Source organism: Chionomys nivalis, chromosome 8, assembly GCF_950005125.1.
Source record: "Chionomys nivalis chromosome 8, mChiNiv1.1, whole genome shotgun sequence".
Lineage (NCBI taxonomy): Eukaryota > Metazoa > Chordata > Mammalia > Rodentia > Cricetidae > Chionomys > Chionomys nivalis.
In genome coordinates this window covers 29,838,825-29,854,603 of record NC_080093.1, presented here as the reverse complement: position 1 = coordinate 29,854,603, position 15,779 = coordinate 29,838,825, and the positions used below count along the sequence as shown (strand labels likewise).

At 44.3% G+C, this 15,779-nt stretch overlaps 1 protein-coding gene across 3 annotated transcripts in view; it reads right to left on the bottom strand.

The window, feature by feature from the left end:
• Nucleotides 1–1,601: 1,601 nt before the first annotated feature.
• Nucleotides 1,602–15,779, bottom strand: part of Spata6l (spermatogenesis associated 6 like) — a 48,889-nt gene continuing 34,711 nt past the window's right edge. For all 3 annotated transcript variants that reach the window (XM_057778814.1, XM_057778815.1, XM_057778816.1), the window contains 5 exons: nucleotides 15,058–15,092; nucleotides 13,976–14,163; nucleotides 6,346–6,430; nucleotides 5,363–5,464; nucleotides 1,602–1,776 (listed from right to left, as the gene is read on the bottom strand). In XM_057778814.1, coding sequence (XP_057634797.1) covers nucleotides 5,375–5,464; nucleotides 6,346–6,430; nucleotides 13,976–14,163; nucleotides 15,058–15,092 — 398 coding nt within the window. In that variant the 3' untranslated portion in view covers nucleotides 1,602–1,776; nucleotides 5,363–5,374. The remainder of the gene's footprint in view (nucleotides 1,777–5,362; nucleotides 5,465–6,345; nucleotides 6,431–13,975; nucleotides 14,164–15,057; nucleotides 15,093–15,779) is intronic.

Here is a 15,779-nt window from a genome sequence, read left to right as displayed (position 1 = left end):
CAGCCTGGTCTACAGAGCAAGTTCCAGTCCTAGCTCCATAACTACTGAGAAACCCTGTCTCGAAAAACCAAAAACAAACAAAACAAAAGCTAAAAAGTTCTTAGTGTACTGTGTTCATTCATTTGGGACGGGAGGACAACACTCCATAAGCTAGGTAGCTTATAAACGAAAGAAACTTGTTTCTCACCGTTCTAGAGTCCAGGATGCCCAAGATCGAGGTGCTAGCAAATTTGGAATCTGGTACGACCTTTGCTTGGTTCACCTCACTGTGTGTGTCCTCCTGTGTTAGGGGCAAAGATCCCATGGCCAATTCTACAGCCTTATCCACGGGACTCTATCCTTATGATTCGCTCCTCTCGCCTAAAGCTCCCTTTTTTAAGGCATCACCTTTCGAGTTAGGATTTCAAGGAGACACAAGCATTCGGACTGCAGCAAATGAGGAAGAGGAGGGCGCAGAAGTAAAATACATAAGAAGGTGGAAGGGAGACAGCAGGCTTCCAGCCCCTCCAGCTTCTTCCTCTTCCGGCTCCCCCAGTCTGCCTAAGCAGCCCGAAGTCTGGCTGGGTGGCACTCTCTGTGGAGTCCATTCACTTAAATCAGTTCTCTTAGAAAAATGCTTGCCGAGCATTTTGTTTTTGATCTACATTTATTAAGAATTGTTGGGACAGGGCAATAGGGAGAGGGCATGTTTTAAACTACAGAAATGAGCCCCTCTCACAAACCCATCTTGGGTTTAAGTTTTAAAATGAGACCTGAACTCTTCAGATGTTAATACTTTTTTCCCCCTGGGCTTTAAAGGACTTGATGCCATTCAAGCCTAACATACACACACACAAATGAAATACAAAAAAAACAGATTTATCAAAAAGAAACAATGAGGTTGTTGGTCTTTTCCCAGTTGGTTTATCAGGTTATTTTCCTAAATAACCAACTCACTGTTTCATGTAAGACAATTTTGTTAGAATTTTTAAAAATTTTTTGTAGGTGGGCAGTGGTGGCACATGCCTTTAATCCCAGCACTTGGGAGGCAGAGGCAGGCAGATCTCTGTGAGTTCGAGGCCAGCTTGGTCTACAAGAGCTAGTTCCAGGACAGGCACTAAAGCTACAGAGAAACCTTGTTTTGAAAAACCAAAAAAAAAAAAAAAAAAAATTGTAATGAGTCTGTCTCTGTCTCACCAGCCAGCTCCCAAATAATGACACAGAGACTTACTATTAATTATGAAAGCTTGGCCTTAGCTTAGGCTGGTTCCTAACTAGCTCTTATAACTTACATTAACCCATTTCTACTAATCTACATTTTACCATGAGGCTTTTTACCTTTCTTTCATTCTATATACACCATCCCTCCATGTCTCATTGGCGTCTCTGTGCACCTTGATTATCTCCTCCTGCTTCCTCTCTCTGCCCAGAAGTCCCATGTATACCTCCTGCCTAGCTATTGGCTGTTCAACTTCTTATCAAATCAATCACAATAATATGTCTTCACACAGCTTACAAATATCTCACTTTCATCTGACATACTTCTGTTATGTTTCCTATTTTTCATGCTCAAAATAAACACAAATTCTCCAGGTGATGAGTGTGAATGGGAGCCCCAAACAGAATTTAATCAACAAATCTTACCTTGGGCACAAAAGACTGAATATAAACTTTGATTTAATAGGGGCCAGGCACCAGTAACTCAACCCAGCCAACAAAAAAATGTTCATTTCTCCGAGGACGAGTCCGTGTCTCGATGACTGGGCCCTTCATCCTTTGGTTTTCATTCATGTTCCCCTGTAAAAATTAAAGATCACATCTACATGTGGTATTGAGAAAAGGGTGAATATTTGACACGACCAAGGAAAAAAACATGAACTATCCTAGCCTTAGATCGAGCTCAGCCTCAGAACTGCCTATTCTCTGAGTCCCTTCCCTATGTCTCTGGTTCAGAATAAGGCAAAGGATTTGATCTCTTTGTATGAGAGCAGAGCGAAGGTACTCTGAGCATCTTCCTCCCAGGGCTATGTGCAGAGTTAAGGAAGCCCTTGGTTCATGGCAAATGTGCCCGCGCCTACTGGATGTTATAAAGTGGGAGTGTTAAGCACGTTCCAATCTGCTGTTCAGTAGAGCAATTGCTAAGCGTGGAAGAGGGTCGAGTTTGGAACTGGGTGATGGCTGGGTCTTGTGAATTTCCCATCCTCACAAAACTGAGAGCTATTATAGAGAGCGCAATCTTCAGAGTGCATATAATAAACTGGTGTGGAATGGAGCGCTGGCTCTATGTTTTCAGAGCTCCCCGGATGATCCGAAGGCTCTCTGAGGCCTGTAGGCATGAGAATCTGCTGACCACCTGCGTGGTCTGTTGGACACTGACGTTATCCATTACACCAGTCTCCCACACGCCACTAAATGACAAGTCCCTCAGATGCTGGAGCCCAAATCTAGATGGAAAAGACTGACTGAAGGAGCTTGGGCTCTGCCAGATGGGACTTGTTTGCTTTCAGCTGTGGTGAGGGTAACGGGTATAAAGGATCCTCTAAGACAGGTGAGATTAAGACCCATGGCCACTACTGTCTCAGAAGCTGGGGCTACGGGTTATACCAGGATAAGAGACCAGCATTTTAAACTAGCAATTTAACCTTTCTTTTTTTCTTGTTGTACTTTCTTGCTGTTTTTCTTGAGTTTTACAAAAAAAAAAAAAGCAGGAGGCTATAATTTCCCCTGTCTAAAGAAATTCTGACTTGAGTTCCTTGTCTACCGTCTACTTAGAAGCATGACAGTGGTGTTGGCTCCTGCTCCCTCCCACTGAGGGTTGGCTCCAGAAAAAATCTGGAGCAGATGGGGAGACTGTAAGCACTCAGTGAGCTGGAGTTGGTATAGGTGGTCACACAATGCACAGAGAATGAGGGCCTGACATTGCCTGGGGGACTGGGGACCATCAGAGGACCCACCCTCATAGAGGATTCTCAGTCATGACACTAGACATGGGTATCAGCTCACTAACGTTCATATCACAGGAATAATCATGTCTTCAAGAGATCTCAGGGTACCTGTGGAGTTTGGGGGGTCATGCAGTTTTCCTGTTTGGGGGGATGGGACTATGCTTATTTGGTAGGAAATTTCTGATTTTAAATTATACCAGAAACAATCCACCTATACCCCAAGTCCCATGTCCCGACACATCAGAATAAAGACATATCAATGTCTTGCATTTCCTCTGCCTACCTCCTTCTTATTTCACATCTCCAGGACAGACAATGGGACTCCCTGTCTTGGTTCAAAGTTTCTTGGTAATTTTGTGACTAAGGATCTTCTTCATTTTTCCGTGAGGCTGAGACCACAGGGGATCCAGGACAGGGAAAGTGGACCATACTGGAGGAGCTGATGTGGGGGAAAGAGGATGGGATCTGTCATGGAGCCCTTGGCAGAGTAGGTCAGGGAGGGACACAGCACAAACTGAGGATGCTCTGCTGTGTGTCATGGACTCCTCCACTCTGGAACCTGTCTTCCCAGGCAACAGGGGGCGCTCCAGCTCTCCTTGACCTTGCTTCTCCCCAGCTCTACTGGGTTACCTTCAGAGTCGCCTATTCCGTCTTGTTTGGATTGGTTTCTTTCAACCCGGAGACCCTTCCCTTAGCTCTGTCCTTTGGGATTGTTGACTTACTAGGGATCCAGGATTCAAAAAGTAACATTAATCAAAGGAAGAAAGGGAACACCTGGGAAAGGTCTATGAACATCCTGTTGTGAAAGAAACCCATTTTCCAAGGCAGAATTGGCAATGGGGTGGGAGTCTAATCTACTTCCTTCCTAGCCCCCTCACACCAGTGCCTAGATATCAGCTTGATGCAACTTGATTTTACCCACATAGAACCTGAATGTAATTTGGCATTTGGTCACTCTGTGTGCTGTGATCCGTGTAACAGCCCAATGAAAGCATAGCGACTCTTGCATCCTAGAATCTGCCCTCTAATCTATCAAGCAGAACGTTCTGAAGTAAAGCCTACGGAATGGGCAATTATCAAGATATCCTCCTTCCTTTGTGCTGGGGGCAGAGAGCCCTGCCAGCCCCCTGGGCAAGGGTGAAGCATAAATTACCCTCAAGCCAGACTTTTGGGTGCCTGACTGGGGAACTCCAGCAGGTCACCCCATTCTCTTTTGTTGCTTAAAAAGCCCTGCTCCTTTCTGTCTGATGACTGTAAGATAGAACACGATTACTCCTAGAGGGAAACGTTCAAAGCCAGCCCTGCCCCCTCCGACTGCCAGTGGGCAAAGGGCTGTCGTTTATACACGCATCTACCCCTCCTCATTCTGTTGTCGTCCTCTAGCTTTGGAAAGAATATGGCAATTCAGAGCACGGTCTCTGAGGCTGTGTGCCAAGGAGTCCTGTCAATCATAGTCTCGGCCCTCCCACTGACTAGCCACGTCACTTTGAGCTCTCTGTACCTCAGTCTCTCTACCTTCAACTTAGTAGAAGCACCCCTCTCATAGGGCATTAATTCATTTAGTTCATGGGACGACCTTGGCCAGCTCTTGACCCTATGTTGGAAATGACGTAAGGAAGAGCGGAGAGTTGTCATCGTGATGGCAGAACCCACGTTCCCCAGCCTCACTCCCATTCACAGAAATCCAACCTGCAACTGTCCACCATGCCACTTTAGAAGAAAATGCAATTATTATTTGGGGTATGGATTAAGGAGGAAAACTAAGAAATGGTGAGCTGCCACCCTCTGGCCAAGTACCTGACCACACATCAGCATTCGAGACCCACCTCGGCACCTCCCTCAGCCCCATGCAGAAGCACACTTGCTAAGGACCACTCTGGAGGGTCGACAGACATAAGAACAACAGGAGGGTGAGTGTGGGAAGGAAGGATGTTGCTCAGGACCCCAGCCCAGGGTGCGTGATTGGGTTTCCTTGTACTGAGCTAAATGCTGGGTTTCTGTTTCTGTCTAGGATAAAAGATGGATTTTTAAACAGTAATAATACATTGTTTCTGCTTTGGAAAGAAACAGGCAGGGTGCTAAAGGAGAGTCAAAACGGAGAGTCACAGACCAAAGGATCAACGGAAGGTACTCCTTTCGAGTCAGGAAATAGTAGCCCAGGTAACATGTAGAGAGAACCCCACGCGGGACAGAGGCTGTGGTCAAGGAACTGAAAAGCAGTCCAAGTGTCCTGTACAAAAAGTGGGAGGGAGGTGCCTGAGGAGGGGATGTGAGAACTGGCATTTCTCTGAGGGGGGATGGGTTGGGGGATTGGGGAGCTCTGAGAGCTCCTCCCCACCTCCTCCACATTTCCTAGCTACTTCAGAGCCAGCAGGAGACAGGCGGAAACTGTTTTTAGCAAGTCACAATAACGAACAGTACTTAAGCTGCTTACTTACAGGAGATAGTAGTTAAAAATATCTCTGTTCATGCAGTGGGAGTTTCTTCAGGGGGTAGCTTGGTCTTTCACAGATATAATTTGTTTCAGGGATAAAATCTTCCTGTAACAAAACACATCCAGCCATTGCATCACCCAGGATGTAATAAAGACGGGTAATACCCAGACATGTGGCTTTCGGTGTGAAGAGGTCTGTACCTCCCCTATGTGTCATATAAATGGGGTCATGTGTGTATGTATGTATGTGTGTATGTGTCCTTCCCTCTCTCCATCTTATGGAGATTCATTTCATTTAGATTGAGAAATAAGATTAAGTCAGAGAGGAAGCAAAGAAAATGACTATTCCCATGGGTACCATAACCAATACCCAATGAGAGATGTCATCCTGCCAACCTGGCATAAGCTAGACTGTGTGGCATGATCAGTTCTAAAAACTGAGGACTCTTTTGACACTTCACTGGACTACCTTTAAATTCAGGTTCAGATCACCAAGCTGTGTATTTGCAGGAAACATCAAGAACTGGGTATATCTACCATAGGTCAGAAACCCTCCCTAAGCCTACAGAAAACATCAAGCAACCAAAACAGCTTATTAAACTATAGAAGACACTTCTTCCCAATTGTGGCCCTACAGGGACCCTCACATGAATGTTTTCTTCTCTGTGCTGGAATTTCTGTGAGCAGAGGGTGAGAGAGCCTGTGCGGTCCACCGGAGTGCGCCAGGACCTCTGCCTGGTGAACGTTGTGCCGTGAACTGCCCGCATTAACCTCCTTTGTGTCTCGTCCTCTGGAAGCCTGCCCTGACTCCCAGCCATGCAGATACCTGCAGGGTCAGGCTCAGGACACCGCGTTCTCTCCTGGGTGAGTGTCACAATGTCTCAGGGTTTCTACGGTCATTTCACTAATGTCTGCTTCCCTCACTGAACTGCGAATTCCAGGTCCCACATTTACCAGCAAGGGTCTGGTCTCGCCAGAAGCCCTAACCTTTGAGTGAGCTCTGTGGGATGTCAGGAGGCTGCACACCCTCTCATGGATCTTCCTCCACGTGGACTGGGAGCGAGGATGGAACCTGCCCGACAGAGGAAACAGGGAAAGCATTACACAGCTGCTGAAAAGGATGCTGACTTAGAGTACTTAAACATGGGTTGAAACTTAACCATAAGCTAAAGTGTCAGGATGCAAAATGATACACCTATGATCTTAATGCTGACATCAAATCTACATGCCAGGATCACGGGAATACATACCACCAGCACGGTAAAAACAAGCTGTGCTTGGTGTCTGCCTATGAGCTTGGTGTTCTTCTTTGGACGTTCTGGTTTTCAGGGAATTTGCTAATGAGAAAAATCCTGTTTTTTCAATCCCAAACTGTATTTTAAAAACTTAACCTCAATTGTTTTCTGCCACAAGGGCTTTATTTTACATCTCATCCAGTGTAGGCCACTCACACACTGTGTTTTCTCTCTTCCACAGACGCCTCTGTGCAGAATACTGTCGCCTTCCCACGCAAGCCCCTGCCCTCACTGACTCCCAGCACTCTTCTCCGGGAGTCCTTCCCGAGTCTGCCCCTCTCCCCCAACCCCCAGAGGTCAGCTGGCCCACGTGTTGTTCATTTCACAACGTTTCTGACAGTGGACACTGGCCCCATCTGGTTAATGTGTCCCCTCGACTGAGACCCAGATGGAGGCTCTGGTTAATATCCCACCCCAAACTTAAGTGTGGAGGCACCTGTAGTCCTCGCCCTAAGGAGACTGAGGTGGAAGGGTCTTGAGTTTGAGGGTAGCCTGGTTATACAAAAGACAGGTCACAGTAGGTAATGAATACCACAGTGGGGGCTGAAGAGTTGTTGTTTGAGGGCTTGAAGGGGTGACTCCTAGTTGAGAGCATTTGTGGCTCTGACTGGGGACCTACGTTCAGTTCCCAACACTCCATCTTCTGCCTCACAACCACCTTTAACTCCAGTGACAGGGCATCCACTTCCAGTCTCCACGGGAATGAGCACGTGCATGACACCTGGACATACACTCAGTCCACAAAATAAGTCATTAAGAAACAATACTGAGTAGTAAATTCATTCATTCTGTATCTGAGTATCAGGTCCTAAATTCTGAGGTATCATGAAGCTAAAGGTGTACACAGAAATGTGATGATGAAAAGTACAGATCCTGATTCCTTGAGATGTTCAAAGAGTTTTAGCAATCCACGTAAGTCATTCTGTTAATGTGTGAGAAACACTAGAGTGGCACATGTATTTGAGATGTCAACAAGGATGGCATCAAGGATATATAGAGAACTGTTCATTAGCAGACAATGGAAGTCTGGGGTGGTTGTTAGGGCCACTATGCCGCTGACCCCCTGCAACTCCTCCTGTCCTTGGTTCATGCCCATTGGCTCCCATCACACCCTTCTCTGGAACAAGAACATAAGGCCAGGACTAGGACTGACTCTACACATCTATTACCTGATGTGGGAGTCTCCTCTGTGTGCTGTAATTGCCATGAATGAATAAAGAAACTGCCTTGGCCTGTTAATAGGGCAGAACTTAGGTAGGCGGGGAGGACTGGACTGAATGCTGGGAAAAAGAAGGGCAGAGTCAGGAAGACACCATAGATCCACCACCGGAGATAGATGTGCTGAATCTTTGCTGGTAGGCCACGATATATGGTGATATACAGATTATTAGAAATGGGCTAAACTAAGATGTAAGAGGTAGCCAATAAGAAGTTAGAGCTAATGGGCCAAGCAGCGATTTAATGAATACAGTTTCCGTATGGTTATTTTGGTTCTGGGCGGCTGGGGCGAACAAGCAGCCCCCTCCTCCTAAAATTACCAACCTAGGAAAACAACAGGCAGCAAATGGCTGCAACCTCAATGCTCTACTGTGTTTCAGAAAACATTACACACATAAATACTGCTCTCCCTAAGAATCTTATGAGAAATGCAGCAAGACTTTAAAACTAGCCACCAGCGGGACACATAGGCCTTGAAGATGCTACCGCTGCATACAAGGAATAGAGCTGTCTCATGCCAGATTTCTCTGTGATTCTCCTTGTCTGCACACACAAGAACATGCTGCAGATGCGGGGGATGGAAGCAGAGGCTCTTTCCTTTGGGACTACATTCTTCACTCTGGTATTCAAAACGTTTTGTCTACCTTCCGTTAAAATCTTGAGCTGAAAAGCCTAAAATTAAGTCTACCACATGACCCAGCAACACCACTCCTTGGCAAGGCTCAAAGGACTCGGTATCCTACTCCACAGACACTTGCTCGGCCACGTTTATTCGCACCTATTTGTAATCGCTACGAAACGGAAGCAACCTGCATACCCTTCCGCTGGTGAATAAATAGGGAAATGTGCTACGCCTGCACCATGGATGCTAGTCAGTTGTCAAGAACAATGAAATCATGAAATGTTCAGGTAAGTGGATGGAACTAGGAAAGATCACATTCAATGTTTTCCTGAACCCAGAAAAACAAAAGCCACATGTTCTCTCTTATCAGAGGCTCCTATCCCCAAATCTCCAGATGTGCGTACACAACATGAGTAACCACAGAAACCAGAAAATTATAATACACTGTGGGAGGTGGGGAGTTGAGAGGGGAATAGGGTACAAGTGATACTCAGGGGAAAAGAGAAAAATGGGAAGAATAAATAACACCAAGGTTGTCAGATAAAGCCCCAAGGAATCATGATTTTATATTTACCTAAAATTATACACAGTGTGTGTGTGTGTGTCTTAAATGAAGTTGTGCCACTTGGGCTCACAATGCTCCATGCAAGAACAACACAGCGACAGTACCAGGCATGAGAAACCTCCTTTTGAGTGGTTGGTCAAGGTAGTCCGAATGACTCCCCAGACAATATAGGCTACTGATATTGCCCTGGATGCCTCTCAGAGGTTAATGTTCAGGCCCTATTGCTGAAGGCATTGAACACTTAGGACACAGGACATGGATTATTTGAACTGGATTTAACATAAAAGCTTCCTCCCTGCAGTCTAGTTTACATAGTATCATAAAGTATTGTGCCAACTGCCAAGGGAGGGAAGCAATTACTAGTCCTATCCAGCTGTAACACCTATGAACCACAGCAATGGCTAGAGTAGCAAGATAGCCACACAGGTGCACTAGTGACACTCACATTTGTAGAGACCAACAGTAAAGTGTCTACTCAACGGGACAGACGCCATGCCTAGTACTAGAACCTAGCCAGCTACCTAGGGCTAATGAGGTTACAAATCTTAGAAGAGAATCTTCTATTGCCACTTTACTATGCAAGCACAATTCTTTAACTGCATTTTAACCTTCTACCCACAGATAAGTCTAGCTATCACCCCTTATAAAAGAGGGTTCTCTCTACAACAAAGAGATACTATGGCAAAAAACCACAACTGACATAGTGAAAACACCAATGTATTGTGGGGAGCCCAGTCCCAGTGGGTACATCTGTAGCATAGCTCCTCTCTCTATCTATGGCTCAGGGAACATTTCGGAAGAGGGTGGGAAGCTTGAAAGAGCCGAACTATGAGGAAGTCTGTTGTTGTGTGGCTGCCTTCCCTAGAAATTGTTGTGTAAACAGGAACTGAACAATAGAAAATATCCATAAACATACTAACATGAAAGGGGTAAAAAAAATCTCACAGGCCCCACCCCTAAACAAAGAACTGTAGGCAACTAATGGCTTCTGAGAAAGGGAGGACTTGCCCCTCCCAGGAATGAGCACATGACTGGTTATTCAAAACAAAGTAGTAGTCCTGAAACCATATGTGTGTGTGAATATATGTGTGTGTATATATATATAATAAAAATGGACTCCGCAGGTTATACCTGTATATTTATTTATCTGTGTGCATGCATGTGTGTGCATACGTGTGTGTGCATGTGTGTGTGTGTATAACAATAAAAAAGAGGCTATCAACTTGAGAGTGGGAAGGACACAAGAAGGGGTTGGAGGGAGGGAAGCAAAGCAACAGGAGAAAGTGATGAATTACATTAAAAAACATAAAAAGTTCATTAATTTTAAAAATATTGGACTGACTACAGAATGGGAGAAATTTTTGCCAACAATATATCAAACAGGTGATTAACATGTAGAATACACAAAGAACAGCCAAAAAAAGCACCAAAAAATAAAGCCTGTGGTTAATAAATGAGCTGATAAACTGAATGCAGTTGTCAAAGAAACACAAATGTTTAACAATTGTTATTAATTATTTATCTAATAATAAATAATTGAAAAATGTTCAGCATCCTTAGCTATCAGGGAAATGCAAATAAAATTGCTTTGAAAGCCCATCCTAGCATTTAATAAGAATAGCCATAATACCATTTCATAAGAACATATATGCTGAGCCAGGCAGTGGTGGCGCACGCCTTTAATCCCAGCAGAGGTAGGTGGATCTCTGTGAGTTCGAGACCAACCTGGTCTGCAGAATGAGTTCCAGGACAGCCATGGCTGTTACACAGAAAAACCCTGTCTTGGAAAAAAAAAAAAAAGACTACATGTGCTGGCAGGAATGAGGGGAAGGAGGAGCTCTTCATTTACTGGTGGAGTATAAACTGAGGCAGCCGCTATGGAAATCAGTGCAAAGTTTCTCAAAAATAAAAGTATAGCTACCATATAACCCAACTATCCCACTCCTGGGCATGTATCTGGAGTTTTCAGAGTCAACATATCGCAAAGATATCTGCACATCCATGTTCATTGCTATGGTATTTACAATAGTAGGAAATGGGAGCAGCCCATATTCCCATCACTAGATGAATGGATAAAGAAAATGTGATAAAAAATATTCACAATGGGATTTTATTCTGACACACACACACACATAAAAAAAAAACAAATGCTGACATCTGAATGAAAATGGATGGAGCTGGAAATCATTGTGTCAAGCAAATAAAGACAGACTCACAAAGACAAATACTGCATGTGTTCTCTCATGTACACCATAAAACTAGAAAGGAAACTACACTGAATAGTTTTATGGCAACTTGGCATAAGCTAGAGTCATCTGAGATGAGGGATCGTCAGGTAAGAAAATACCTCTATAAGATCAGGCTGCAGGCACGCCTGTAAATCATTTTCTTAATTAGTGATTGGTAGAGGAAGGCCCAGTCCATTGTGGGTGGTGTCATCCCTGGACTAGTGGTCCTGGGTTCTATGAAAAAGCAGGCTGAGCAAGCTATGAGAAGGAAGCCAGTAAGGAGGTGATATGGAATCTGCTGTACGCTGTAAATATGTGATGCTTTTATTTGTTGATGAATAAAGCTGCTTTGGCCTATGGCAGGGCAAAATATAACTAGGTGGGAAAGCCAAAATGAATACAGGGAGAAAGAAGACAGACTCAAAAGAGACACCAGCAGCCCCTAGAGAAGTAAGATGCAAGAGCATTACCTGTAAGCCATGGGCCATGTGGTGATACACAGATTAATAGAAATGGGTAAATTTATATGTAAGGCTAGCTACTAAAAAGCTGAATGGCCAATAGAAAGGCAGGAGAGGGATAAGCAGGGCTGCCAGGCAGAGAGAATAAATAGAAGGAGAAAAAAGAAAAAGGAGGAGCAAGAAAAAAAAGGAGAAGAGGATGTCAGGGGCCAGTCACCCAGTCCCACGGAATAAGACATGGAATAAGAAGGAAAGAAAAGATACACAGAAATAGAAAGAGGTAAAAGTGCAGAGGCAAAAGGTAGACAGGCTAGTTTAAGAAAAACTGGCTAGAAATAAGCCAAACTGAGGCTGGGTGTTCATAACAAATAAGTCTCCGTGTGATTATTTAGGAGCTGGGTGACAGGACCGCCCAAACAGCAGTGAATAAGAAGAAGAAAAAACTATAGATGGACCTTTGATCATCGTGGTCATCATCAAAATGAAACAGGAATACTGCTGAGATCACATGCCACTTAAAGACAAGCCTGCATCTCTAGGTCAGCACCAGTTCCCATGCTCCAGGTCTTTGAATACTGAATAACACTCTCCTCACCAACTTGGGGAAACCACAAGTCAGGAGGAAAGGAGACGAGGCCCACGGCAGGAACAACTGTGCTCTGATCATCTGACCCTGGCAAACCTGGGGCTTTTTAATCTGTTACACTATTTCCAATACAGCGAATAATCAAGAATTGGCATTACATTATTATCTTATTAATATATTTTATGTAATTTTCCCAAATATTTAATATTTTAATAAACTTTAAATTTTATCATTTCTGAAAAATACTAAAAAATAGATTATTATTTCCTTATATTACCTCAAACTCAAGTATAATTCTTGTTAAATTTCCAGGGCCATGAACAGTTTAAAGTGGGTCCCTCTGGGTGCAGCAATTGTGTCTTCTGGGGCAGGGTATGTCTGACTCTCATCACTAACAAGGAAGAGAAAAGACCGACTGGCATGTCTCTCTTTCAAAGCTGCTTTCTGATTATTTTTGTGGTCTTTCCATGGAGTAAGTGACCAACCCCGTCTGCTGGTGTGGCTGAGTAAGCTTTGGCTAACCCTGGCAGACTTAAGCAAACCAAATTGGCTATTCAACTCACTTGAGATGCTGACTGGTGAATATAGAATCCCCACTTCACCTTTTTTGGACAGAGTTTTATGCAAATATTTTTCACTACTTACAATAGTGTAAACAAACCAAGAAACTATGTCTATGCAAAAAAGATATATGCACATTAGTGGTGTTTATTGTTGATTGGTGGGCCATGGGTGATTTTTCCCTCAACTCCTTTTTGTTGGTATATAGCTTCTAAAATGTCTAGTGAACCTCTTTCATAGTGTAAAACCAAAAATTGAAGTTTTAAAATTTATGACAAAAGAAAAAAATGGGTATGTGTACACATGTGCATTCATGTATGTGTATGTATATGTGTGTGCATTCATGTATGTGTATGTACATGTGTGCATTCATGTATGTGTATGTACATGTGTGCATTCATATATATGTATGTATATGTGTGCATTCATGTATGCATATGTATGTGTGTGCATTCATGTATGCGTATGTATATGTGTGTATTCATGTATGCGTATGTATGTGTGTGCATTCATGTATGCGTATGTGTGTGTACATACATGTATGTGTATGTATGTGTGTGCAGCGAAAGGCAGGAGATGTAGGGTGCCCCCGTTACTCAGTCTAGATTCCCTTGAGACAGGTTCTCTCACCGAAGCTCTGTCTTCAACCCAACTCCACCCAGCTCACCCCTGCCAGCAGGACCACACCTGGCTGCTTTATGTGGGTGCTGGGATTCTGGGCTCAGGCCTTCATGGCTGAGCATCAATCATGCATGCACTTTCACTCACTGGGTCCAGCTCCCGCCTGTTTTTCTGTTGTTTGCCGTTGATGGTTTGGTTTGGTTTTTCTTTTTGGCGGTACTAGGGCCTCATGCGTGCTAGACAAGTGCTATACCATTGAGTTACACACTAAACCTACACCAGGTACCCTCAAACACTTTCCTGAGGAAAAAGAAGTTAATGGTATGTTTTGTATAGGTTTGAAAAGGAACGGTCACCGTCACTGTCTGAATAGCCCAGCAAAACAGACAGGGCATCCAGACTTTCTTCCTGATAGAGCACAAAGGCTCATCAGGCAAGGGGATAGGCACCAGCTGCTGACCTTTCTCTGAAGAGAGGCTCATCCAGAGGGCTGGGAGATCTGGAATGCTGGGAGATAGGGAGTGAAGTGTCCAGCAGGAGCTCGACATCCCCTTGGTGACTGGGCGAGGGTTGTCCAGACTTCCTCGGATCTAAAGGTGGTGATGTCTGACTCCTTAAGACAATGCGCTCGTCAGGCTCTCTGGTGACCTGAGTGACAATGTGAGTTACTCTTGACTCGTAGTTTGGGTTTTGATTTGCCTAATACAGAGGTAGGGGCAGGCTAGGACAAGGAAGCGAAATTAAGGTCAGATAACAGAACACGTGGCCAGGGATCACCCACAAATAAAAGAGGGAACCATGGTACAGAAGCCTCAGGAATATGGGTCAGGAAAACACAGTCAAAAGGCTCTGTGTTTGGCAACATTAATAAGCCAAGGTAAACTCACACTTAGAACTTTGTTTCTTTCTTTTTTTTCTTGTTTTTCAAGATAGGGTTTCTCTAACAGTCCTGGCTGTTCTAGAACACATTTTATAGACCAAGCTGGCCTCAGACTCATTGAGATCGGCCGGCATCTGCCTCCAAGGTGCTGGAATTAACAGTGTGTGCCACTACTGCCCGACTAGAGCTATGATTTCTGAGGACACTGGCTTTTTGGTTCTGAGGAAGATGGAATTTTTCAAAAAAGTGTGACTGTCCTGTACGTAGGCAATGCAGTATACAGTTCATTTCCTTCCCGTGCACTTCTCAGTTTGTAGCATAAAAGCTGCGGCTCTCAGTTGAGCAAACTGATCAAGTTTGAGGACACAATTAGCACCTTGCTGTAGAGAGGGATCTGATTGGAGACAGGCAACTTAAGTCACTGGTGATAAGATAATAATCGGCCTATATAAACTCGCCCTTGGCAACAAAAGAAGGGGAGCAAGCCATTGAACCCCACGGTGAAGCAGACAGTGGAGCCTGAGCACCGGTCCAGAAACCCTACCGAACCCATGCTGCCCCATGAGCTGCACAGCTAGGAACATATTCTCCCCACTAACTGCACAGGGCTTGACCTAGACACTGGAAACAAATCATTTTACAGACATTACTGCTACAATTACCTTTACGTTTGCTTCAAGGCTTTCAAGAGAAGATGCTAGAAGAGAGAGGAGGAGGAGTGTGAGGAGCTCGTTGTTACCAGTTAGCCATATAACTGCTGGCACATTTACCCACAGAAGAAGCAAGATTTTAGACAATAAATGAATGACAAAGGGACTAAAGGTTCTCTTGTAAAAAAAAAAAAAATACAAGCTTGCAACTGAGTTCTCTTGGGACACTGCAATTCTAGGGAACTTTCTGTCTTCTTGGGGTCCACAGTCAGGTTGTATTTTCAATAACAGCCCAGTTGGAAAGGGGCTGGGGGCAACAAACATGCCATGGAGCGGAAGGTCAGTACCCATACAGCCTTAAACGGAGAAAACCTATCTGTCCAGATGCCCAGAGCCTGGAAGAAGACCCTGTGGATCTAATATAAAATTCCTATACTCTGCTGTGTGAGTCTTGGTTGGTTTCTGGAGATCAGTTAACATGGAAGCCCTTGAGTATACTTGTCTAAGGGAAACATGGCTGTGACATCAAGCAAGTAATACCTAAGAACACAGAGAAACCCAGCACATCCAAACCGCAAATCATTGTCATTGCCCTAAATGTCTATGAGAGGTAAGTAGATCCCATACTAGTGAGTGGCAAGGACGACCAGAAAGCAAAGCAATAGCCTAACACATACAAGGCCCTAACTCCAAAACAAAACAAAATATTGCAATACAAAACAAAAACAAAAAAC